Consider the following 25945-nt stretch of genomic DNA (forward strand, 5'->3'; position numbering starts at 1 on the left):
GAAGAATAATATGTATGACGGTCGTATCTTTCGATTACATTATTCAGATTGTTATAACATAATTTTTCTTCTATTAACAAAATTTCCATTCCATTATCTTTATTTTTGTTGTAATTGAAAAACAGATCTATGATCGTTAATTACGTAACTGGCAGACAATTTCCAAATGAAAAAAGAAATTGTTCTCTTACAATTTTCCAGAATTTAAATCATATTTTATTATATTTCGACATTTATTGTTCTGATTTATAGACAAATTCGCTCGTTAAAACAAGCATGTAGAACTAGTAGACAGCTAATTTTCTCTTCATTTAATTTCCCGGAGTGTGATTACGAAAGCAGTCGACACATTTCTAATGTGTTGATCGATAAAAAAACAGATGGTTGTGCAACTTAGGGAGACAATTTCCGAATGGAAAAAGTGTCGCAGCGGCAAAGTCTCATCGTTCGGTTGCTTCCGGCGGAGATATGAATTGAAAGAAATATTCTAATCTCTCTCTCAGAATTTTATCTCACATAGTAACAACTGAACCGCGTGTGCTTGTTGTCGCCGAAACCCTTTAACCCTTCCGTGGACAGATAACATGTCAGAGTAACTGTAATCTAAAAGCCACATAAATTTATTGCACTTTCGTGTGAATAAAAGTAACTCACTGTCTACCTGTTCGGACGCTCAATTTCTGAAAACTGTCAAGTTAAAATTACTCAAATATTTGGAAACATCCTGCACTTTACACTGTTAAATTCATAATGTTAAATTAAGTCTAATTTGAGTTATTTTTAATCATCTTTATAGGTCGCCATTACTCCTATTCAATATATCATTAATTTAACTAAAACAAATTTGTGAAATTAAATAATTTAACTCAATAAAATGTATTAAATTTGACTCAAATTTAGTTTATTATTTACTAAGTGCATACATTAATATAGACGTTGTTTACTTTGAAATCCCAGAAATGGATTGATTTATCTACATTTCAATATGGAAGGGAAGTTAAAAATAACAAAAGAAATGGGGTTACTATTGCTCCTTCTAACAGTATAGTTCATTTTTTTTATATATCGCCCAAAAATTGTTTATCTCTGTAAAAAAAAACCTAACAAATGTAGAAAATGAAAGAAAAATATGAAATATAATTATAAATATAATTAAAATATATAAATTATAATAGCAAAAATATACATACAAAAATTCGGAGATAGCTTAAAATGTTACTCTTTATTAAAAAGATAGAAATTTATGAACGGTTTTATCTATCCAATAGAAAATTTCAAGATTATAAGTTTAATGAATGAAACATATACATTTTACAAGAAATGTATCATTTATCTTTTACACATTTACATACCACATTCATTTAAAACTTTTTTCTCATTTATTTTATGTAAACTAAACTTATAATGGCAAAGAATTATTTTAAAAAATTCGGCGCGATATTAAAAACCAAGAAAATTTGCAACGACCTCTTCGCGAAGAGAAATATCTTACAATTTTCTCGGGAGGGTTTTCTTTCAACTCAGACTCAATTATGTTTGATGCGGGCAGGTCACGAGTGAACCCAAGAAAGGTAAGATTACCAAGCAAAGGCGAGCACTACGTATGCCTGTGGCGGAGAAAAAGAAAAGAACGAAAATGGGGGTGGAAAGAGCGAGGTACGAGAGAGCAGATGAAGAGAGTGAAGGAAGGCGGCTCCGAAGGAAGATAAGGACGACGGAATGTACAACAGCTGCCCCTATACCGTGGATTCGCTTTTGAAACCCTGGCTAGTGGTGTTTAGCGAGAGGTATTAATCCCATAGGAGAGGAAGGGAGATCGACAACGAGAGGAAAAGAGAAATAGAGACGTCTAAGGCAAACTTAAAGAAAGGGAACGGTCGAAAACCGAAAGACGCGGCAGGAGGGAGAGGGAGAAACCTCCCCTGCTTGGAATGATAAAACTCACTGGCAAAGCGGCAGCTGTGTAGAACGTTTTTGTTAGGCAGTTTTAGCTCTTTCTCTCTCTTCCCTATAATCTTTATCCTTCTCGCTATCTTTTCCTTTTTTTCCTTTATGTTTCGCCGAAACATAAAGGACGTTCTTGTCCCATATGTGTCTCTTATCCGTGACCTAGGATGATCTATTTCTCATTTATTCATGATGGGATGGGTTATGACTGAAGAAATGAACCCTTGACCCCCGAAGAAAAATTTACTTACGATAATTTCGATAGTGATAATAAAACCAATAATATGAAAAAATCGATAATAGATTTCCTACATGCAAACAGTCGACTATTTTATGGATAATATGACAAAATAACATTTAAGAATTAAAATTAAGTAAAAAGGCTCAATAAATTAAATAATAGATATAACAAAGAAGGGCTACGAGCCTAAAACAAATCATTTAATATAAATTTTTTTTACTTATATAAGAAAATAAACAATAATATAAAACATACGTTTCGACCAATATCAGATCATTCTCAATGTTGACAATGTTGACATTTAAAAAATTGACGATTCATGTGATATATTTATCATTGTAATGATGATGCTGTATCTATGGTGCATGCAACATTGCGTTTAAAATACTTTAAAGATCGTTTTACGACAATAAAACCGTCAATGGTATCATTCTGATTAACTCGCAACAAGCCTGCAATCGACTTGCGACCAATGTAGAACGATCTTTATATACTTAAACGTTAAACGACACTGCGACATCGTTCGCTGCATCACGCACCGTGCAATGTAGATTGCTTGATGGATGCATCTCCGCATATCGGAACGCATATCGCGCAATGTCATAATAGGAGATGCGCTCTCTCTTTCGTTTCGCACGCATGAGCACATACATACGCGCTTGTAAACATCGTTCTGTTATACGGCGGAAATACTCGGTGAATGACGAGTCACGATTTCAAATGAACGTCTACCATCGCGCGGTATTATATCGCACATTCTAACGGCTGGACCGCAATACATACTACTTTGACGCTGTATCACGTAGCTTATCTACACGCGTGATTATTCGCTATACTATTTGGAGTGCGTCTGGCATATACGCGAAAGTTAATTAAGCCGATCCCTTGGGTTTAACCCCGGCTTTTTCCTGCTTCGAATCTCTCGAAATAAAATAGACGTATTATAATTTAAAAATGATCTTGTCCCTTTTTTATAAACTCTTGAAATAAGAAGGAAGGAAAAAAAATTCGAGTTTTGCATTCTGTCTTTATTTCTTTAACCGTATGATGCATAGTGCAGCGAAGCAGCGAAAAATAGAATTGGGATGAAAGAAATTGTGTAATATTCCACAGTGGCGATCTAAGATACACGATTTGTTATAAATTCAGCTTCTGATTCACCGTGAAACATCCATAGAAACGTTAAAAGAGATCTTTTTCGTACATCTCTTAACGGCTTATTTCCATAAGTTGCCGAACCTATCGCTAATTTTGCTTTTGATGTCGAGTTTCTTCGACCTCGACTTGTTAACCGCGCACAGATATCGCGATAATTATTCATAGGCGAAGGCAGAAGGTCCCTTTGGCGCCTTTTGTCAGCCGCACCGCTTGTAAATCTCACGTCTCCTTTTCTCAGAAACGGAGGTGGAGGTCCGTCATGGGACACAAAAATTTCTATCCGGTCAAGAGAAAAAGGAGAGATAGAGAGAGAAAAACGCAGGTAAAGGAACTCGCACGGGAACGGATCGATATCCGCTGTTGCTAGTTGGCCGAATTCGCGACGTCATCGTCCACATGACTGGCCCATCCACGTGACTCGCGATACCCTTCTTGGGACCTCCTCCCATCGATTCAGTCATTTCTAGATTGATATTATGATCGATGTGAAAAATCAGTAAGTAACTTTTGAGTGAATCACAAGTTCAATTCTCGCGATACTTCGCACGGATCAATTCTAAGCGTTTCGTTACATTGATCAGTTCTCTTTCAATTGTGTAATGGACTTTTCAGTTATTTATTTTCTTGTATTATGTATCAAGAATAACGTATCTTGTTGTCAAAAATTTTAATTCTATTTTCCTGAATCGTACATCGATTATTTCTATTTATTTCGCATTATAAATTGTACAATTATCACAGTGCTCGAAAGAAAACAGAGCACAAGTTTGAACAATAATGCCTTAAATTATTAAATATTGTCTGTTATCATTAATTTCTCATACAAAATAAAATGTAGTGGTGAACAGGTGTAGTTAGAAAATTTACACATTATGCAAATTGATTATCCGAAGTTCCCATAACGATCGGCGACATAAAATCAAATGGCCGCATAAATCAATTAAATCAAGTGCTTAATTATGAGAAATGCCATATACGATCGTGACGAAAGTGAATATCATTTGATCATAGAAACGTTTATGCAGATTTGTTTATACCTGAATGATTTCTTTACCGTTTTGATAAGACTTACGAGCCACCAGAAATCAGAAGGAATAATCTCGTAGATTATTCATTTAGAGAGTGAGTTGAATCATACCCTCGTTGATTTCGCGCAGCTGCGTTCAAGTAGCGTAAATTTCTACCGCCAGCTGCAACACGGACAAAACGCACAGACCGTGAATTGATCTACGTAAAACTGCGAAAATTTCGCGTATTCTTAACCTTTCTATCAGCATAATTTTCCAGCTTTTCATTATCATGTGTTTCGTATATTTTTGCTAAAAATATAAAAGTGAAAATAAGAAGTCTATGCAAAACTGTTCTTTGTCGTTTGAAGGACTTTAGTTTAGGTTTTGTTGTTTGAACGAGGCGTCATAACTTGTAACGAAATTTGCACAAAAGTATAAAAATTTTGCTATTTAAATTTCGATATATAATAGATATCCGGGTAGCCCTGCATTAACAGAAGAGTTGAAACTGATATGAAATTACATAGAATCGATGCGTAGAAAAACACAACAGAGTTTTTTTATTATAAAATTTTACATATAAATCTATATTTTTACTCAAAAATTTACTGTATAAGAATTATCGCTATCATACGCTATAATAATGTTAACTCTAAATATAAACGAAAATGTCCGCCTTTAAAAAAAGAAAGAAATTCTCTGTCTATGAGAAATCGAGAGAATAAATTAATTGTGGTTTAAAAGTAAAGTGGCAGAAATTTCGCGACCGACAATAAAGAGGTGCGAATATATGCTAATTTATGTATTGAACTTTCGCCTTAGCGTTCTTAAGGCGCTGGAGGGGTCCATCGTGTTTATTAAGGGATGTTAGCTGTTTGGCGCCAAACATTAACAACGGACACGTGTCGACACACCAACAACGCGGTTGGTTGGCGCCAAATTCCGTGAATTACGTGTTCGTCGACGTACAAAAGGTACGTTTTAGTAACGAATGCAATCATCGAGGGGAGTCCGCGCTGAGAACAGCAATGAGAAGGATGTGATCCTCCCACGTTGCCGTCCGACAGCTGTCAGCGATTGCAACGAGTTTTAAAATTAAGGGTTCGTCCGACGCAGTCGGTACGCGAAATAGGAGACCCACAGGGTGGGAAAAAAGAAGCCGAAAGGAGCGTGGAGACCCCAAGGCAGAGGCTATGGCGGGTGGACCACACTCCGTTGCATCTTACGTCGTCTAGACGAGAGAATAGGGAGGGGAAAGGGGGGTGGGTAGGTACACTGTGACGTCGCCTCTCTCTCCGTCCTGCTTTATATTTTCTATCGTTCTCTGTTCTCTCATGTGCGTTCTTCAGACTTCCCTCTCACTTCTTTCGTTCTCTCTTCTATACTCTCGCTTCTTTCTCTGTTCCTCTTTCCGCTCTTTCTCTGCATCCCTTTCATTCTTTCACTTCGTACCCTCTTTCTCTGACTTTCGTCGCATCTGTCGTTCCGCGTACGTCTCCTTTGCTCTCCGGCATCCTCTGTGCCGCGTTCCGTGACTACATCTTCCTCGCACTTTAGTTTCTATCTTTTTCTGTCCTCGGCGTGCCTTCCGTCCTCGGGCCGGACGGCCCGATCATGCCGTGCTCGTGGCTGACTGGCCTCCTCATGGCCCACGGGATAGAGCGAGAGGTCGATCCTTGTTGCTATGCAGCGACCGCTGCGGAGATCCACGAGAGGAGCGAAAGAGAAAGAGTGAGAAAGAGGTAGTCGCGCCGAAACGAACAGAAGGAGAGCGACCGCTATGATTATTATTCGCGGACCGAATAACCAGTGCGGCCCGCCGGCGAAGAGACCGCGTGTTCCGCCGTTGCTGCTCAATCATCTTTATTTTTATTGCCTCCACCACCATCGCTTTCTCCCACCCCTCGTAGTTACGTACGTGTATGCACGCGGTTATGTACCCGGGGTTTGTAATGTTGTTTTGTCGCGACGTATGGATGCAAGTGACACATACTGATGTTGTTCGCTTCAGATCCTTTGTGGAAGTATGATAGCGCGAATTATTATATTTCTATCGAATATATGATTGTGTCGACGTATAATTATGAAACGCAAAAGGGTTTCCGTGAATACTGTTAAAAGAAGAAAGAATTTAAAAGAAGAATTTGTTTTTATTACTTATTACTTCGTATTTTTTTATTATATTTAAATTTTTCTTTTAACAATTAGATATATATTTTAACACGAACATATTATATAAATTGATAAGTAAAGTGACTTATCAAATACAGATAATTCAGATAGATCTATTATAATTATTCATCTCGCCAGAAAGAGATGTTATAATTTTCTTTCGTACGCGACATAAAAAATGAGTGCGCCACCGGAGGGGGATCAAGATAAAGCGATCACTTTGTATACATAAATGTGATCGAAATAAGATCTCGCGATCATCGGCATTGGGAGAAAGAGAGAGATACGACAGGGAACAGGGACTGGCGTTCAACCGGCACCATACAGCAGATCTCTGGACACCAGAGGCCCTCATGACGTAACGTTGTTTACTTTTAAGGCTTCCCTTGGCAACAGGTCGCCTTCCGCGGTTCCAGCGCTAGAGGACGGCGATCTGAAGAGAGAAAGGGAGGAAGAGGGAGAGAGAGAAAGAGAGAGAAATAGAAGGGTAAAAGAGAGGATACAACCTGAATCTTTTAGTTGAGATTTGCAAGGTCTCCAAAGTTTCGCGCTTAATTTCTCTTTTCCTTTTTTCTTTATTTTTTTCAAATTTCTACCGTATTTCTACAAGATACCCAATTACTGCATCAGTCAAATTTTATTTTTTAATATTTTTATGAAAAAAATAGTCTTGAGAATAATTTTTTTTTATAACTAATAAATTCTTTTTTGTGATTAATTATTTATGATTAAACGTTTTTGCATTGATATATTATGAGTGAAACATCAACATTTTATTAATAATTAGTAAATTTATATGTTTGAATTCTTTTTATCTTGAGATGTTTTTATCATTTTTTTATTTTATGAAAGTATTTTTGACGTTGCGATTGCATTTATATGTTTTATTTTTTTATATAAGTTTTGACGTATCGAAAAATGATATGGAACTATCTGAAAGTGAAAGCTCGTGGGAGTGTCTTTTATTAAAAGAGTTCTGAATCAACATGTAATATTTTAAGATTTAAAACTTACTATACTGTGTCATGGTCAAAGGACATTCCAACGTGTCATTTATTTGCACGTAACAGCTGCCATGAGCAAGCACGCGGTTTGTCTTTTATAGCAATGTACACATTAGAACGAGGCATCTATTTTGAATAGCGTCCGATAAATCTTTAATCTACCGCAAGTCTTTAAAACTAACAGATTTCATTTTCATTTAATCTAACTTAGACATTTCCTCCAATTTTGTAAATTATTATTAACACACGCACACACAATTATTTCTCTTATATTTATTTTACTTTAGCTTATTTTAATTATGAGAATCCGTATTTTTTTAAATATATATTTATTTTATTTTGTCAAAACAAATAAAGAAACTGCAGGCTCTGACAAAGTAAATCAATAAATAATAATGTTGTTAAAAGTCGACACAAGGTATTGGTATGTGTGATTTTATTATTTTATTTTGTGTTTTTTTAATTGTAATTATAATATTATGATATGATGTATATAGAGACTCGTAATTTCATTTTATTGTCATCAGCGCGTAGTAGTTGTAATAAATATCCGCGTGTTTCATCGAGCGTCTCTTCCTTCTTCGTACAGGGCCTCTAAATCGAGATACTCTTTTCTGTTTCGTTTCCCTCGGATTCCAAACGCTCCCTCATCTACGCCCTCCGTTTAACACGACCTAGACAACACGCGAAAGGTAGGGAACGTGTTTTTGCAGCGTGGAACCCTTCATTTTTTAGGTCTATTAAAGTATAACTTGTCGGAATTTCTTACTCAGATCCGTTTTCTCAAATTCATTTAATATAATACCCAGATTTTTAAGAGAGAGAACACTCTTTATAATACATAAATCTTTTTTTTTTCGCGACAAAGAAGGAATATTTATTAACAATAAGAATCTCATTTTTAGACCGAACATGTGAGGACACAATCGATAAATTAGAAGCCTATACCGGTCGAAGCTAGATTTTTTAATGCTTGAAATAATTTTTAATGTGAATTATATATATATATATATGCTATAACTTGCATATATACCATATTTGTAGTCCTTCAAACTGCGCGCCGAATTTGATTTTTCGGACTTATAAACGCAATTAAACTACTGGAATAATACAAATCTTTATTAATTTATTATAACGATTTTGTGATGAAATCTCTTATAAATAAAAACAAAAATTGCTTACTTTGCTTGGTTTGGATTTCTATCGTAAAGCGACGATCGAAATTATCGCGTGCGAAGGACATTTCATTTCTTATGTTAGATATGCACATCGGTCAGTTTAACGATATTTTATTACGTTCAGTTGAGGACGATTAGTTTCTATACCAGTTGACATTTAAACTCTCGTCGGTTTTACATCCACTCGTGATCATTACCTTAATCGTTTTATAGATTCGCCGACCGCGCGATTAATTGGACACATTGATGAGTGGCACGATACGCTCGAATCTCGTATCGGCCGACTAAGTTCACTTGTAAGATATTCGCTTCACGAATCGTCATAAAAGAATTAAGAAGCGCGCTTTGCCGTCCGGCAATCCATCGCGGGACGCGATTCGTAGATAATGGTCACGTATGAATACGTATGAATAGAGGAATTGTTCATTCTTGTTGCTACAAGAGGGATACTCTGTGTACTAATGAGGATTGAAACGCGTTCATTTTCCGTCGCGACGGTAACATATGTATTTATTTCAAAGTAGATATAAACATTTCGTGGAAATACATTTTCATAATATGTCATAAATATAACTGAACCTATTTCTTTTATGTTTTACTTATTCTTAAATTTGGAAGCTAAGAACATAAAATGCAATATAAAAAAGTATAGATGAAATGTAATTCAAGATTTGCTTTAAAGTAAAGAAGATAAAAATGTAACAATTACAATTAAGAAAATTGTAAAAAATGAGGATAACGGAAGATACGAAATTTAAAATTTCGCTTTAATCATTGTAACTTTAGAATTCTTTCGCGTCATTAAAAAATATGGATAGTAAAATAGGTACTTGTTGTGGATTACTTAAATTTAAACAGTTGTAAATAAAAACATAGCATAGATTGTTAATACGATTTTTTAAAATTTGTTTAGAAGTCCTAAATTTTTTAGCAAAAGTATAAAATTTTATCTCCTTTTTATAGAATTTGTTACGAATTTTGCGATTAATCCCTCAAGCATTACAAATTTTCATGCATATTTTTCTGTTTGTCATATTCTTAAATCTTATATTTGTATATTATGTAGCATAATTTCTCCGAGACACGTGAGATTACAATCGAATTTGATTTATATTAATTTTCTTACTGAATATAGCTTGACTCGTTTTATTGAAATCCACCGTTGCAAAATATTGCGTGTATCGCGAAGATGCATTCATGTACGACGCAAAACCGGATTGGACGACAATATTCTTAAGGAAGAGTTATTTAGATAACGACATCTGATGTGGTTTATATAAGCCAATAGAATCGCAACATATAATAGAAGATTGGCAGACGGCATTTTAGCGGTTTTACTGGGCGACGAACGGCCTTGCGCGGAATGCTCGTTAGAATATACACGAGTATATACTCGCGCTCCCGTTAGATGTAATTGGAATCCACCGGATGCTACATTCATATTGCATAATCTGCGAATAATCAAAGGCTCATGTAACGTATATGATTGGTCAATGATGCGTAAATAAAATAATTTGCGAGAGAAACAGGAGAGAAAGAAAAGGTTTATTTTTTAGGGAAAGGACATCTTTTTACAAGCAATTAATTGTCAGACAATTATTACAAGAATATTTTTTAGAGTACAGTATATTAATATACATATGTTTTTTGTCTCGCATATAATTTTTACGCTTACATTATTTTGATAATTACATATATGTGGTGCTAATACAAAACACACATATGGACTGTTTTCTATTTCTGCACTAGACTGCACTAGAATTCTCTTTCTTGCTTTCGATAAATATCAGACATATACCTATCTCACTTTAAGTTCTAAAAGTGTACACTGGTTCAGTCACAGAAAACAGACCTATGAATAATTAGTATTAAATAAAAATAATATTTAATAAATAAATTATTGGAAATCTAAATATTTTTTATGATTTAAATTTTAGACACATAGGAGAAAAAAATTTCAAGGTTGATAAGTAATTCTCCGGTAACGATTTTAGGAATTATTCGTTCATTTAACACTTTGATACTTCGTAAGCGGGTATTGTCGATCTGTAGAAACGAGCGAGTGCGTACCAGGGCGTTAATAGTCTTAATTGGAAACTGTTAGATAAGTACATTGCTCACAAAGCACGTAAGCCATAAGTAATGTTAGGAACCGGCGCTTAGTTACGAGATAAAATTGGCCTTTGAGCTCGTAATCGCGTCCAATGCTCTCGATAACCTTTACCTGAGTGATGTCCTTCGACAACATCCGGTTGTTTCGTTCATTCATGAAGTCACTTTCAGCATTACTGAATGAAACATCTAGCCTCTTGAACGCGTTCAATAAGTCGGTCAGCAGATTCCCGTAGGCGTCATTGCCTTACGCAGCAAGTATATCTCAAGAGAGGAGAGTTTTCTTATTTTATCTACTATTAAAATTATCCCAGTTAAAATTAGTAGGAGACAAGGAAACATTTTTTCTGAGATATGAGAACGATTTTTCATCAATTAACACAAATAATATTACGGAATGAAATTAAATAGCACACGAAGAATTTTAAACTTTATTTTTTTATGGATACATACGTATGTATGAATATATAAAATATACACATATCAGAAGAAAACGTTAAGTTTTCTGAAAACGCATTTCAGTTTATGGTTTGGAAACTTTATTGGGCGAGAAAAATTGATTTATAATTATAATTATTATTATTTTGACTTATTAGATAATTTTTAAGTGACAAAGAAATTAAGAAGAAAATTTTGCTTTGCTTACTAATAGACTGAATTTAGATCGTGATAATGATTTCCTCTTGTAAAGAAGGATGAAGTTGAAATTCTGTGCTGATTCCACAGAACACCCATCTTACATTTATCTATGTCTTATTATCGAGCCGTCGTTAGCACTGACCTTTGGTCCCGATCGTACCTGATCGCGTACCACTAAGGGGCCACCCTTTCGCTACCTACCCCGAAGAGACGCTCGTCTAAGGTACCACTAATTGTGTCCACCAAGATAAGTACGGTGATCCTGTGACACTGATTTAATGATTCTCGATAAAAGAATAAAATTAAAACTGAACAGAGCGCTCATAGAAAATTGCTCGATATTATACGTGGGTGGTTCAAGTCAAACCGGGACTTTCATTCTTATGTTCATGAGAATAAAAGTAAATAAAGATTTGACTTGAACCACCCACGTACAAATAAGTGATCTTATAAAAAATTACCCAGAATTTACGTGATAAATAATAATCTCAATTTAGTTAAAATTTATCTACGTTCGCGAATTTATAATCGAACGAATTGTTAAATAATTATTTTTATCACTAACAATTTTTTTATTTTCATAACAATCATTTACATAAAATATACATACTGAAGTGAATAGATAAACTCCACTCAGCTCCGTAATTAACTGTCGTAATGCAATTATTTACGTGAGCTAATAAAACGTGTTGGGCTTCACGAATATATTCTCACGCGTTCGCACTCACGGAAGTGCGTGGGCGTTGCAATGGACCACCGAGGCAAGACAGATATGCATTATTCTTCTGCAACGGAGCACACAGAAGATCGATTTCGTACAACAGTCTCGCGGGGTAACGCCTTCCTCCTGTCGCAATCTCGCCAATTTCGTACGCGAGCCGATTAATATTTAAATTGGCCCATTCGGTTCGCACACGCCTCAGTCGGCTGGCCCTATTATCGATTTGTTTTACAGAGGTCATCGTCTTCACGCGCCCGTACGTGCTTCCAATACTTTCAGGTACGTAGCACTACAAACGCATACGAATACAAATAGTAAGCAAATAGACCAGTCGGCGGATATTGTACGATTGTGTTAGTCTCCCTTCTTCGAATAATTCGTATCTAATATCCGGTTTTTCTTATTGTACACACGCTGTCGTTTTTAATTTGATAACCCTATCGCGCCGTACAATATTAAATTAAAGCGTTAATCTTATAATTTAGATATTTTTCTAGTAAATTAATTAAATGTAAATATAGGATTTATCATTTATGACGCCTAATAAATTCTGTATTTACATTTAATTAATATAAAATTCAGTACAGAATATTATTTACGCTCGAGAGAAATTTATGTTAATTCTTTTTCGTTTCTTTCTATCTTTTTCGTGCTTGTCAAAAATCGATTTTATGAAAACCACGTCTTTGAGACTACGTTTCTGAATTTTCAATTACCGAATTCCGTTGGAAACGCGACATTTCGCTGTCGAAACATGCCGAAAAAGCGGGAGACTGCGCCGGACCAAAGACGAACAGCCGATGTTGTTAACGAGAAAGCGACGACCGCGGAGAGGAGAGGAAAAAGAGAGACGGTCGCGGCTACAGAGGACGTGGTGGCCGCAGATGCTGGAAGTGGGGGAGAACAGAACGGAGACAGGTCCTGTTGCCGGGTCCCTGTTGCTACCCGGTTACGGTGCATCGTGCTGAATTCGCAACGAGAGTTTTTGGACGATTGCGTTGAATAATGTATGTGTAATAGAGGCACGCGTGGCCCGGGGCTGCGAAATTTTTATGACGGCGGCGGAGGGAGAGGTCTGATTAGCGGCGGAATGAAGAAAGACGCGGAAAGAGCAGGGGGCGAAAAAGCTGCTGCGCATTTTGCGCAGGATGAATCGCGTGTCCTTGGACGCGTCATCGGCGAGATATCCTGAATCCTGAACGGTGCTGACATGAAATTTGTTATTGATGTTGGGAGAACGAACAAATAAATTCCGCGACGAAGATAAATGAAGAATTGAGATAAAACTATGAATGATAATAGAAATTTTAAAGGAAACCTCTTTTCTGAGTATTTTGCTTGTTAAGAGAATAATGAGAAATATTTCAGTCTTTGCATTTCTTAAATATTAATGCAAATACACTCTTGATTTTGATATAATTTAGCAATTTAACTTTTGTTTCTGTAAATAAAAATTTGTAAATATTATATATTAGTAAATGAATGATTATTTTTTATAGTTGAAATTGTGAAAAGAAAGACTTAAGACTGTCGATTGCTGTTTTTACGATTGAAAAATTTAATGCGTCTGGAGAGCGTCTTAAATGTCAAACAGACGCGTAGTTAGCAAACTTTAAAAGTTAAAGTGCGAAATATCATAATTAGAATTTGCACCTCACTGCGTCAAAGGACATTTCGCGAGTTGCATCGCGACAATAAGAGTCTTGAAATATATTTTTTACGTGCGCGTTACTTAATTAGTATGTGTACAAGTTCGCTTAACAAAGTTTTAGTATTTTTGGAGGGAATAATATGGGAATTAGTAATTATCCGAAAATAATATAAGAACATATCTTGTGAAATGTAGAGTCTAGAGTCTAGATCTTTAATCAAGATCAGTCATTTCCAAGAAAAATGACGTTGCGGTAAGAAATTCGGAGATTAGTCATGATTTAAGTAACGTACAGATTAGTTAATCCTCAATCTGTCACGAAATCGCTTAAAATAAATTGATCGTCCGCGATTACTTTCGCGAAATCATTAACGTCAGTCCAAAAATTAAAATGATGCATCAGCCAATGACGTAAACGAAATTTATAAAAACTCAGTAAATAAATATTTATCTGAACGTTCAACAGTAAATAAACTAGAACTATATTTTGAAAAACAGGATAAATAATTCTGTCTGAGCAACATCAGTGAAATAAAAAAAGTCAAATAACAACGAAAATAAGAAAGGAATATATGATATGAATCATTTTTTTTCAGCGCCGTTTGTAATTTTGGGGATATCTTTAATAGCAGTTTCAATCTGAAAGACCATATTTTTATATCTGTAAAAATAAGGAAATATAAATAAATATATATTAAATATATTAAATATATTAAATAGAAAAAGTATTTAACACATTAACGTAAATATCGATACATTTTCAAAATTCTTTCGAGAAATAAAATGTTAAAGAGTAGTTTTATCCATAAAAGATAACCACAGTTTGAAGGCAAATTATAATAAAAATGAGTGAAATGCAAAGAACGTCAGATGATTGAAATATAGAGAAAAACATCGAAGGACCACATTGAATGAACGAGAGTGCCTCGTGGTCGACGGCCGCGACAACGCATCTCCCGCGCAAGTTGGATGCTGCGTGCGCAGCACATCCCCCCAAGGTCGGACAAGATCTTAATGAATGCGAAGGAAGCCTGTCCGGCACAATCTTTTTCATCCATGGAGATATATACACCAGAATTAAAAAATCATACTCCGGAGATCGATGCTACAAAATCATAATTATTAAGAAGGAAATGTAAAAAAAACAAATGATTTCGAATTCTCGGTCTATTTTTCGTATATGATGTGTTTTATTGTACGTAACAATGTACAGTACATAAACTTTTATTTAGATCTTTAAAGTGAAAGGTACATTATATATTTCATAAAATAATTTAAATATAAACAATTGGAATTAATTATTTAAGAATTATAAAATTTCTACATGATGTAAAAATCTTTTCAGACTGTTGGAGTAATTTCGATAGCTGATGTCGCTCGGACGTTGATTATAGCAAAAAATGCGTAGAGACGTTAATTTTGATTGCCCGAAATCTCAAGCGTTGTAAAAAGTTTCTCGTCAGATCAAGGAATTCGTGTGCCGAAACGAAGTTCCGGCGTGCGAAAAATGGAGTTTCGCTACGGGCGAGAGAGCAACGAACACAATAAAAGAATCGTGAAAATAAGTGCCAGGAAACAGGGACGAAAGAGAGGAAAGAGAGAAATGGGAGAAGAGAAAGAAGAGAGTGCGGAGTCTGTGGAGAACGTTTGAGATGGACCTTCCAACGTCCACGTGCTGCCGTTGTTATTGTTGTTGTTGCCATCTTCGTCTGCGAACTGGCTGTGGATTTCCTCTTTGAGTCCTCTCTCTTTAGAGTTACCTCTCCTTTTCCTTCTTTATCACGTTAGCCTTGTTTAGCACGATAGTGCCTGTCTCTGTTTTTCTTTATGCTCTTCGTCTTCTTTTCTCGCTTCATTCTTGCTTTCAGTCGTCCGCGCTGGTCCTCTCTTTCTTCCTCTGGCATCTTTCCTCTGTAGTTTGCGGATACTTCTCCCTCCCTTTTGCGGATTGGCGTCACGAAAGGCGCGTTCTCTGTTTCGAATGAGGTGGGGATCCCGATTAACGGACTCTAATTGCATAGCAACAGAGTGAGGCCGAGATAATGATACATCCGACGCGCGTTGCCGGCGGGCCTCTGGCCCACTTCAAAACCGAACGACCCCGCTCCGATGTGTATCCACGCAGCATGCATTTGTGTGTGTGTACATGCGACAGCGTTCTCAAGAGTGCTGCCTGTATATGTGTGCGTATATGCGTGAAGTTTCACGAAGAGTGATGCTGTGTCCGCCCGACGCCTCTCCGAATTGAACCTCCATCGAAGAGTCTCGCTTCGGCCCTTCGTCGAAGTACGTCGAAGTAAAATATCTTTCTACATATTTATCACTTGTATACGAAGAGCGAATACGTATAGCAATATGTATATGGGAAAAGAATGATTTTATATTGATTTTGAATAGCGACAGCAAATTTTGCTGTTTGCAATTGCAAAAATTTATTAGTTATGAAAAAATTGCAAATTAAAATTGTTAAATTACCTGATTAGATTAATCTTCTAAGACAAGTAGGGTAAAAGCAGGGATTATGGAATAGGCTATTAATATGGAATAGTGGCTTATTTTTTAAACAAAGCATTGCAATCCGGCGGCAATCGCTGAAAATTGTTGCAACTGCTATCAAACGTGTCATAACAAGCAATAAACTCAGTCCGACCAAACGTTTTGTTACAATTAACATTTATTCATTTTCGTTACGTCAGGAGATCCGGCAGCTTTTTCTAAAAAGTGTTCTCACAAACTGCAGGTAATGTGGAATACATCGAGGGGGTTGAGAATATAACTTTTTGATTCTTCTTGTGAATAATGTTTATTTTAGATGCTAATATTTATTGTACGTCATAATTTAATGATTCAAGATTTAATTTTATTCTTTATTGTCCATGCGTAATAACGTTCAATAATGCTATTATATTTTCTGTGTTATTCTATAAAAATGTAATACAATAAAAATGTGAACAGTTTTCTATTTTTCTTGATCAGTTTACGTAAATAAACAAATCTTGACTTCATTTATTGTATTATTTATTACTACGATCAAAATTTTATCGGTATTCCATATTACATCCCATTTTTTAGATTCCCCGTTTTCTCATTTTTTTACTTTTTTGTTAATATTGACGTTGGATTTAAATTTTAGCTAACATACATATTCCTCAAGAGTTCTGTGTAAATTTAAAGTCTTCATATGCATTTATATCGGAGCAATGTTAATTTAAAAACCGCTAGTCCATAATCCCTCTTTTACCCTATATCTTTATATATTAATAGAATGTCATGCTAACTTCACAGATTTCAAATTTGAGGGAACTGTAAAGTTAACATAACATTCTGTTAATATAAAAAAAATAATGTCAGTTCCAGTAGCACTTTTCGTTGTACTACAATTCCTTATAAAAATAAAAAGAACTTCCGCATATTTTATATTACAAATCTCAAATTGAAAATATGGCATGCTAATTTTGGTTTTTTAGTATAAAAAAGCGGATCTTTATTTTTATAAAGAACTGTAGAACTACGAAAAGTGTTACTGGAACTGTCATTTTTTAAATATTAATATGTGTTAACTTTACAGTTCTTTTAATTTAGAATAACATTTGAAAATTTGCAAAAAGATGAAATACCAACTTTACACATGAAGATCATTGGATGTAAAAGGAGGTATATACGTTAAAGGGGATACTAATCCTGTAAGAAATGTTAAACCCTTTTTTGCCCGCGAATACATGCACGTATTCTCTTCTCATCGTATAAGGTCTCGTAGTTAGCTTCTTTTCTTCTCGCGAGCGAGCTCACGTTCTCGTCGAGTCGCACGCATCTCTTCGTTTCGATAGCCATTACTTGATAAAGCAAGTCTCGTTACGCGCCATTGGGCGCAAAAATTGCCAATAAAGCGTAGTGCGACACACAGGTATTTCGACCTTGTGACATGCCGCCTTTGTGATTGCCCAATTACTCTATTGCATCACGAATTCAGATTGAAAGTGACCTCGAAAGGCCGTCTTCTCGATGAGTTGTTCAAAGGCATTGAGAAATCGGTTGTTACGTCTAGCCCGTGAAAATGATTCACGCTTGCGGCTTTTCCCGACGAACTTATCTCGGGCAGGTATGAAAACAGGTTTCATATAAAGAATGAAAAGAATCCGCGAAAAGTAATTTTTAATTAAATCATATTTCGCAATGTTCGATCACAAATCTGAGAAAAGCTAATTTTTTGATGAGGTGTTTTAATCGTTCGTTCGTTCATTTTTATTGCACGGAATAATGTAGTATTATAGATCGGTTAAATTAAGTTTGATGCATGGTTTAACTGAATTTTATAAAAATCTTTCTATATCTATATGACGCGTATAATAATTTAATATAATATTCATTGAGAAAGCGAATAAAATCACAAGGTCAGTTGGATTTTGAATTAAATCACTTTATTTCTAATTTATGATATGAAAGTTTTTGCATTGAAAAATTTTAAAGGCATATTAATGAATGTGTGATTACGAACAGACAATCTTGTCAATTTGATTTCTTGTCCAAGTGAAGAAACATGATCTAATATTTGACTGAATCGAGATTGTCACACGGAAACTCGAAGTAGCGGCGTCTGGTAACGTGATCCACAGCACGTTTCTTCTTCAAACTTACGATTTTGACAACGAAAAGAAATTCTTTTTTATTTTCTCTTGAGAAAAAACAAATTTCAAGTTCCTTTAGAATCTATCGGAATCTATTCTACAATTCTTTGCAAAAATAAAAGAGTTCCGCATTTTTATTAAAAACCAAAATTAAAAATATGGCGTACTAGTTTTGGTTTTTTCGTCCATAAAAAATACGGAAGTTTTTTTATTTTTATAAGAACACACTGTAGAACTATGAAAAATACTATGGTGTGAAACTGTTTTTTTATTCTAATAGAATATCGTAGGTACTGACTTCACAAATTCCAAATTGGGAAACTGTGAAATTAGCACATTTTATTAATATAAGAAAAATAATTATATAAAAATAATTGTATGCATTCTTTGCATTACCAATAACGCTTATATTCTTCGATTAATACTATTGCACTATGCAGTTTATGATCGGTATATAACACAAGATTATGTTTGTTATCGATTATAGCTGTTTCGTTATAATACTTCAGGAATTTTTCAATTATCGATTTGTTATTCATAATCAACTGTGGCTCGCCGAGAATGCGGACACAGTAGCCATCGCATCATTGTGACGACAGCTTTATTTCAGTGGTGATAAATCGCCAATTGTATATAATAATTGTTTTATTACTATATCTTTTAATTGTTATATTATATATTTTAATGTGCGTTTTTATGAACTATTACGGATTACTAATAAATTTTTATTTGTAACATTTACGTAATACTTTTATTTAATATTTTTGTTGATGTTTCCTTCTTGTTAAAAACTGTAGCAGTTAGTGACGATATGTTTTTTATATTGACAAACTTTATTACGAAATCTAGAAAGTAATGTAGGTTTACGTCGAAATCTATTAAAATTTTTGGAATGAAAAGGAAAAAAGCCCGAGAGCAGCAGTTTAAATTCAATCGAGTGTAAACGGGAATGTATCTTGAAAAGATCTAGTCGGCCGAAAGATAATTCGGCGGAATCGGAGTCCACCGTAATTCAATACGCAATATGCTTAATGAAGATATCAAATTACGGGCACACCTTAATTCGATCCGATGGACGAAGGGACGTGGATAAATGGTCCGAATTTGTCAAAATGCTCGGTTGCAAAAATTCGCTTGATCGCTTGATCAAAGAAATTAGCATCATAATTGGTCCCATTTGCTAAAAGTCTTGGTGTTGATCACAAAAATTTTGCAAAACATATTAATTCTGTAGAATGTCACGATGCCAATTTATCATATAGAGCTATTGGTTACTTATCAGTTTTATTTATCGTTCCGAAATCGATTGTTTAATTATATTAATATGTGACTCTTGCCACTTTTTGTAAACATCTTCATGCTATTATTCTCGCGTAAATTAATTCTTTAGAAATTTAAATTGAGTTTCTGGTTTTAACACTGGTCTTGCATTTAATCTAAAATTGATCGATTAATAATAATTTATCTAATTTGACATCTCTATTTTGCTGAACAGAAATCATTGTATTAGCATCATAATCACCGATTCCCAGAATATTATTTGCAAACTTTTGAGCTTGGCATATAAATCATATTTTGATTATTTTTTTTACTTTATAAAAAAGATTTACATATAACAATGTTTTATCATCCAATCTTTATCAATTTTCTGATCTTTCGATCGTATTATCTTCATCAAAAATAATTTGCTAAATGAATAAATATTATCTAAATAGTGAATCGAGTGAAAAAAGCTAACAAATGAAAAGCAGTTAGTAGTCATAACTTTTAAATTTTCTTTACTGTGTAATTATGAATTATTGCTTCATAATTTTTATTTATATATGTAAGTCGCTCATGGCTTCCTCGAAATTTTCGATCAAGGGAGAGATCAACAACTATTATCAACTTCTTCATTTTCGGACACGCCTCTATATCTGGTTGCCGGGTAGCAAAGGAAAAGGGACAAAATATCAAAGACTGCTTTGTTACGATATACAACACATACGCGACATTTCTTGCAACGACGCATTCACAGATAACACTGTAATATTCTATATTTCCTTTCTTCGTAAAAAAATTTTGTTTTTTTTTTCATATTTTTTTAAAGTTATAAAATTTTATTTAATTACATATTTTAATTTAAAAATCTCTTTTATCGCCGATATAAAAATTTGTTTTTATTATTTCCACGAATTTATACGAATTTTTGAAGTTACTACTTTGTTGCAAATGAATTCCGTGAAGTGAGGACGTTCGTGTATCCAGCGTTAAAATCTTGTCCGACCGTCCCTTCCGATTCGTGAGAATTTTTCTCTCCGTGCTACAAAGTGCCGGGTAAACGCTACCCACAAGAATAGTTGTGTGTGTATGGTCGTTATGGAACACAGACAAGTAGTTTTCTTCATAAGGATCGGTGAACCCTTCACATTGCGGGAGATACAAAGTTGCTCAGGCCATCTGCTACATTGTGGCAGGTCAGGCCACTAGGGGCCCTGCCGTTCAGTTCGTTCCTACATTTCTTCATTAAGTTGCTACGGACGCAACTATGATGCTGATATCGGTCTACAGCCATTAATAAAAGTAGCTTTTACGAAATAACGAATACTCAACATAATATTTCACGACAGTCTGACAAGATTGGTCATTTTCTGTTGAATAATAGTCTTCTATTGAACAGAAATACTCTTTTTAATAATATTCTTTACACAAAGTTGCATTAAATTTGTAATAAAGTAAAATTTGAATGGAAAACAGGAGATATGATAAAGCCAATATTTTAAAGCTAAAAATAAATTTATCGTATAATTATTATAAATATTTTATAAATTAAATTGAAAATTATATATTAAACATAGTATACGCTTCTTTATGAAAAATAAATATATTGAACCAGTTGTGAACAAGAGATAAATAGATTCGTGAAGAGAAATATTTTTAGTATATCACATTGTTGCATCAACCGGATGTTCGCTATATGAAATCCCTTCGGAAATCGTACGTTATCGTCTTATAGGAATGATATTGATATCTCAAAGCAAGAGCCATCAGTAATATTTAATTTTAAAAGAGTTCGTTTCTTCTGCACATATTTTTTTAGTTTTGCTTCTAAGCGAAATGATCGTTTATTATTAAATAATATTAATTATTTATACTAATTTCCATATTATTATTCTTAACAATTACAATCTTCTATAACCGTAATAAATCAGTCTAAAATATAATATACAATCAATAAAACATAAATATTAATATACAAAAGAAAGAAATATTGTGGGATTTTGAAAAATTTCTCCTCTGTATACCTGTTTCATAGAATTATGAAAAATTAGAAAAGTGCGTTATTGAAGGCAGGATGCTACAACTTCCTGTCATTTTATGCATTTGGTCGACCATTCATCTGAAATTTAAAATATTGGTAGGGTTACATTAATATTAAAAAGATGCCACTATGTGTAGCTTTTCTAAAGGTAGTTGTGTTAGTAATCGTTCTCGGAAAAGCCAAATGGTTTAGAGCTTGTGTCAGACCAGTTTTCTACATTGTGTGCTTAGGATCCCAACCGAATCCCAACATTCCCAGCAACCCAACTGCGTTTAGATATGACAAAGGAAAAGCGATGGAAAAATTTTCTTTGTATATTTTGAATGTAATTTTGTTTGGAAATTTGAAATGGATCAGAAATTTTTTTATTTTAATTAAAATTATTTTATTAAGAAACACACACAATAACTAACATCTTTATGTTATTTAACATATCTTTATTCTTCAAGTTAATTTTTTTAAGATTACATCTGGAGACACGGCAGTGTCTCAACGCTAAGAACAAGCTAAACTAAGCGAAGCGTCATGGCGCGAGACAATGGCTCGTATTCAAAACGCGCTTTTATCTCTGAAATTCTATAATATGCGTGACGTAAAATATAGTATGTTAGCGCTAACATTGTTGTAAGCGCGTTCTGAATACGGATCACTGCCTAACGCATACATCCATATGCTATTAAATTAGATACAAAATTTATCGCGTCCAAAATAGTCAAATTCAAACATCAACACTAATTAGATGCGTTATTCTAATAAGTAAAATAATTTATTTTTTAATATAAAGATGTGTTATCACAAATTACTACAAATATGAAAGAAGCCATTGTTATGGTATAATTATACAACAAACAGCGTATTTTATTAAACAAACGGAAAGTTGCGTTTCCTTTGTAATTATTTTTGTCGTTAAAAATTTGTTTTCATCACATTCATATGCACACACACCTCTCAACTGTCACATTGTTGCCCTAATTTTGTATTGCATATTTCTCCAGTTGCGAATGAGAGTAAGAGCAAAGAATAACTTCTCATCTTTTATGTATACATATATGTATATTCGATTAATATTTTGATACATATTGAACACAACATTTGAAGAAAATGTTTCATTTTTTTAATAAATTATAAAAAAACACGTTTATGTTATTTATAATAGACAACTCGACATTCATCTCAAGTATGCATTGTGCGTATTTTGTTATGCGTCTATTTATTAGCGATGCACAGTGAAAAAATCATCGCAGAATAAGAAGAATGTATAGCGAACGAGAATGACAATGCCCTTTCTCTCTTTAGCAATGTTCTTATCTCATTTCACAATGAAAATTTATAAATTGCAATGTTTACATTTATTACTGAATTCTAGTGAACTTTATATTAAATCATGTATAAATCGGATGATGAATTTATATTAATGCTTATCTGTTAATCTCTTTTATCTATATTCCTTATTAATTCTTATTGCTGTTTTTATTTCATCAACGTTACAAGTTGAAACGCACTTCGATGAGTCGAAAGGAGCAAGAAACGCATGCTCGCGATTCTTTCGTCGTCTACTTTCATGCAACTCTCCGGTATGGAAGTTACGCGATAGTTCTTATCAAAGTTCTGAGAAAATATCGGCTGCCACCGGACAATTCGTGCTCTCAGCTTCGTCAACTTTATACAGTGATCATACTTTGTACACTGTATCTGCGTTTTATCACGCGTATATATCTCTCTCAGTAATAATAACAATAATCATAAATTATAACAATAAAATTTGCAATTCTTTTTGCGATTTTTTTAAGAGAATAAGATATGAGAATTTAAGAGACTGAAATACACATATATCAAAGTCAGTATTTTTTCTGGTATTTTTTGATAAAATGGTATTAAATTTTTAAAGTAATTTCAAAGTAAATTTGATGAGATTCTTACTATTCCTTTTCACTATATTTATAGAGGAAGATTTTAAAGAATCTATTATTAATATTAAAAAAATTACTTATATATTCTTATAAATTTACTTATATTCTCTAATAAATTTACAAAACATTTACAAAATATTAATGATTGCTAGAACACATGATAAATGAAGAATTAGAAGATAAACTTCTTTTTGCAGAGTTTTATTTTTTTCTTGTTTTCCAATATCGGGTTTTCCAATATTGTTTTCTTATATCGGGTTCCAATCTTTACGTCTCATTTCTTCCCAAAAGACGTTACGCATGTAACTTAACTCTCTTAATCCGTGTATTAGGATTGTGTCGCATCACCTTCACCTCCCGTCAATGCAATTTAAGTCACGAGCAGGGGGAGGAGGTCGACACAACTAATCTTATTAATTATTTATCAATAGGTGGGAAAGCGTCGTCTTATTACTTGTAAGCGTAGCTTATGTTATGTAAGTCGATGTGTTTCTAATATGAACGTTAACAGAAGATTAGTCGGAAATCTTCAAAGAATCCTAATTTTATAGATCATAGCTTTTACATCATTTTAAATCGAATGGTTGTTGTTTAAGACTTTTAATTTTATATAAAAATTTAAATTAGCTTTATACAGAAAAATTAAAAAAATATTTAAGAATATATTAAGCGATCACATTAATTCACAAGAAAAACACTCGTTTCACTACTTGTTATTAAGTAATCAATTATAATAAAAGAATCTATGTCATTCGTTCTAACTATTGTTCCGACATTAATAATAACTTTCTCTTTCTCTCTTTCAGGCTAGTCGTACGCTTGCTAGTGGTGAATACCTGTTGTCCTGTCCGAGGTGTAGCTTTCCTTGTCATGTGGACAGCGAGAAGAACGTGGGTGCCTGTTCGAGGCAGGGTTGCTCCATCGAATTTTGCATTTCATGCTCGTCAAAATCGCACGCAGGCCCGTGTAAGACGCCCTTACTGGCCACCCCGACGAAACGCAACAATAAACGCCTCATCGCCGGTTCGAGACAGAGCAAACGGAATTTGCGTCGATTGTAAATCAATTCCTTTTCCTCGAGAAAAGAAGAACTAGTCTAGTTACAGAGTTGCGTCGACACTCTATCGATTGGAAGAGCAAACGTACACTGAGAAAAAAAAGTTGTTAACTTAACTAAATGCGTTTAGTTCGTAATGATTATTTAGTTCAAATATTTATATATTTAGATTAATAAAATCTTGTAATTTAAAATATATTATTTGTTTGAATTAACAAATATTTGGTCGAATTAACAAATATTTGCTTGACAGCCCGTGACCGCTACATTTAGTTGAATTAACTAATATTTTTTTGAAACAGTAACTTTTTTTCTCAGTGTATATTACAGACAAAATGTGTATACTATAGACGTGAGTCTATAGTACACTAAGACGAGAGTCAAGAGCGATTTTATAGTCTAATTTGAAAGATAAATTAATATTCTAATGATTAATTTTCCCGGTTAGTTTATGGCGAACGTTTAGAGCGGAACGGATGCGACGTGCTTGTTGCGTATAGAAATGAATTCGATTGCACATCGCAGCGATACGACACATCTTCATAGTTCGAAAAACGCCTTAAGGGTGTTTTGGTATAGGCGATATGCCTACGAAGTGGCATAAGCGTATTTAACTGCCGTAAATGCTGCTCGTGAATAATTTTTAAACGTCATAAAATCCACAGACACCCTAATTCGCCCCGTTCCGTCGACACCACGAAGGGGCTGATGCCGAAGTATGACTTAAATCTCCCGGACGACGTCGGCGGATACGTAATCGAATCCTTCTCCAGTCCTCCTCCTCGTCGATCCTCAGAGTAAATTCCGCCCTAAGCGATGCAACTCGGCAGCGGACGAAAGTACGAGCGAGAAGGGGAGAGAACGAGAGGCTAGTCAAAGGGGGAGAGTATCCTGGGGCACTGAAAGAAAAGAAAAGAATGCGAAAGCGGGAAGGGAGAAATGAGAAGCCATAAAGGCAACGATCGTAAAACCACGTAAGGTACCGGTGAAACACTTTGCGTCGCCCGGATATTCCGCTTTTTACCGGGTACTCTCAGCCCCCTAATGAAGACGGGGAGAGAGTTGGCCAGGGGCCCGTATGTGTTTCTTGTGGCTGGGGACGCTCTTTCTCCCTCCCTCTTTCTCTCACGGGAATCATAAAACACGGTAACCGTCGGAACGGTCGCGAATTCTGATGTCCATCGAGATGCGAGCAAGACGAATTCTCATTCGTCTAATG

At 34.5% G+C, this 25945-nt stretch overlaps 1 protein-coding gene across 1 annotated transcript in view; it reads left to right on the forward strand.

Moving 5' to 3' along the window:
* Positions 1–24805, forward strand: part of LOC108721362 (F-box only protein 43) — a 36936-nt gene extending 12131 nt beyond the window's left edge. Inside the window, exon 2 of the mRNA XM_018445883.1 lies at positions 24476–24805. Within this exon, the coding sequence (XP_018301385.1) occupies positions 24476–24730 (255 nt within the window). The 3' untranslated portion in view covers positions 24731–24805. The remainder of the gene's footprint in view (positions 1–24475) is intronic.
* The last annotated feature ends 1140 nt before the right edge of the window (positions 24806–25945 follow it).

Source organism: Mycetomoellerius zeteki, unplaced genomic scaffold (assembly GCF_001594055.1).
Source record: "Mycetomoellerius zeteki isolate Tzet28-1 unplaced genomic scaffold, Tzet1.0 scaffold168, whole genome shotgun sequence".
Classification (NCBI taxonomy): domain Eukaryota; kingdom Metazoa; phylum Arthropoda; class Insecta; order Hymenoptera; family Formicidae; genus Mycetomoellerius; species Mycetomoellerius zeteki.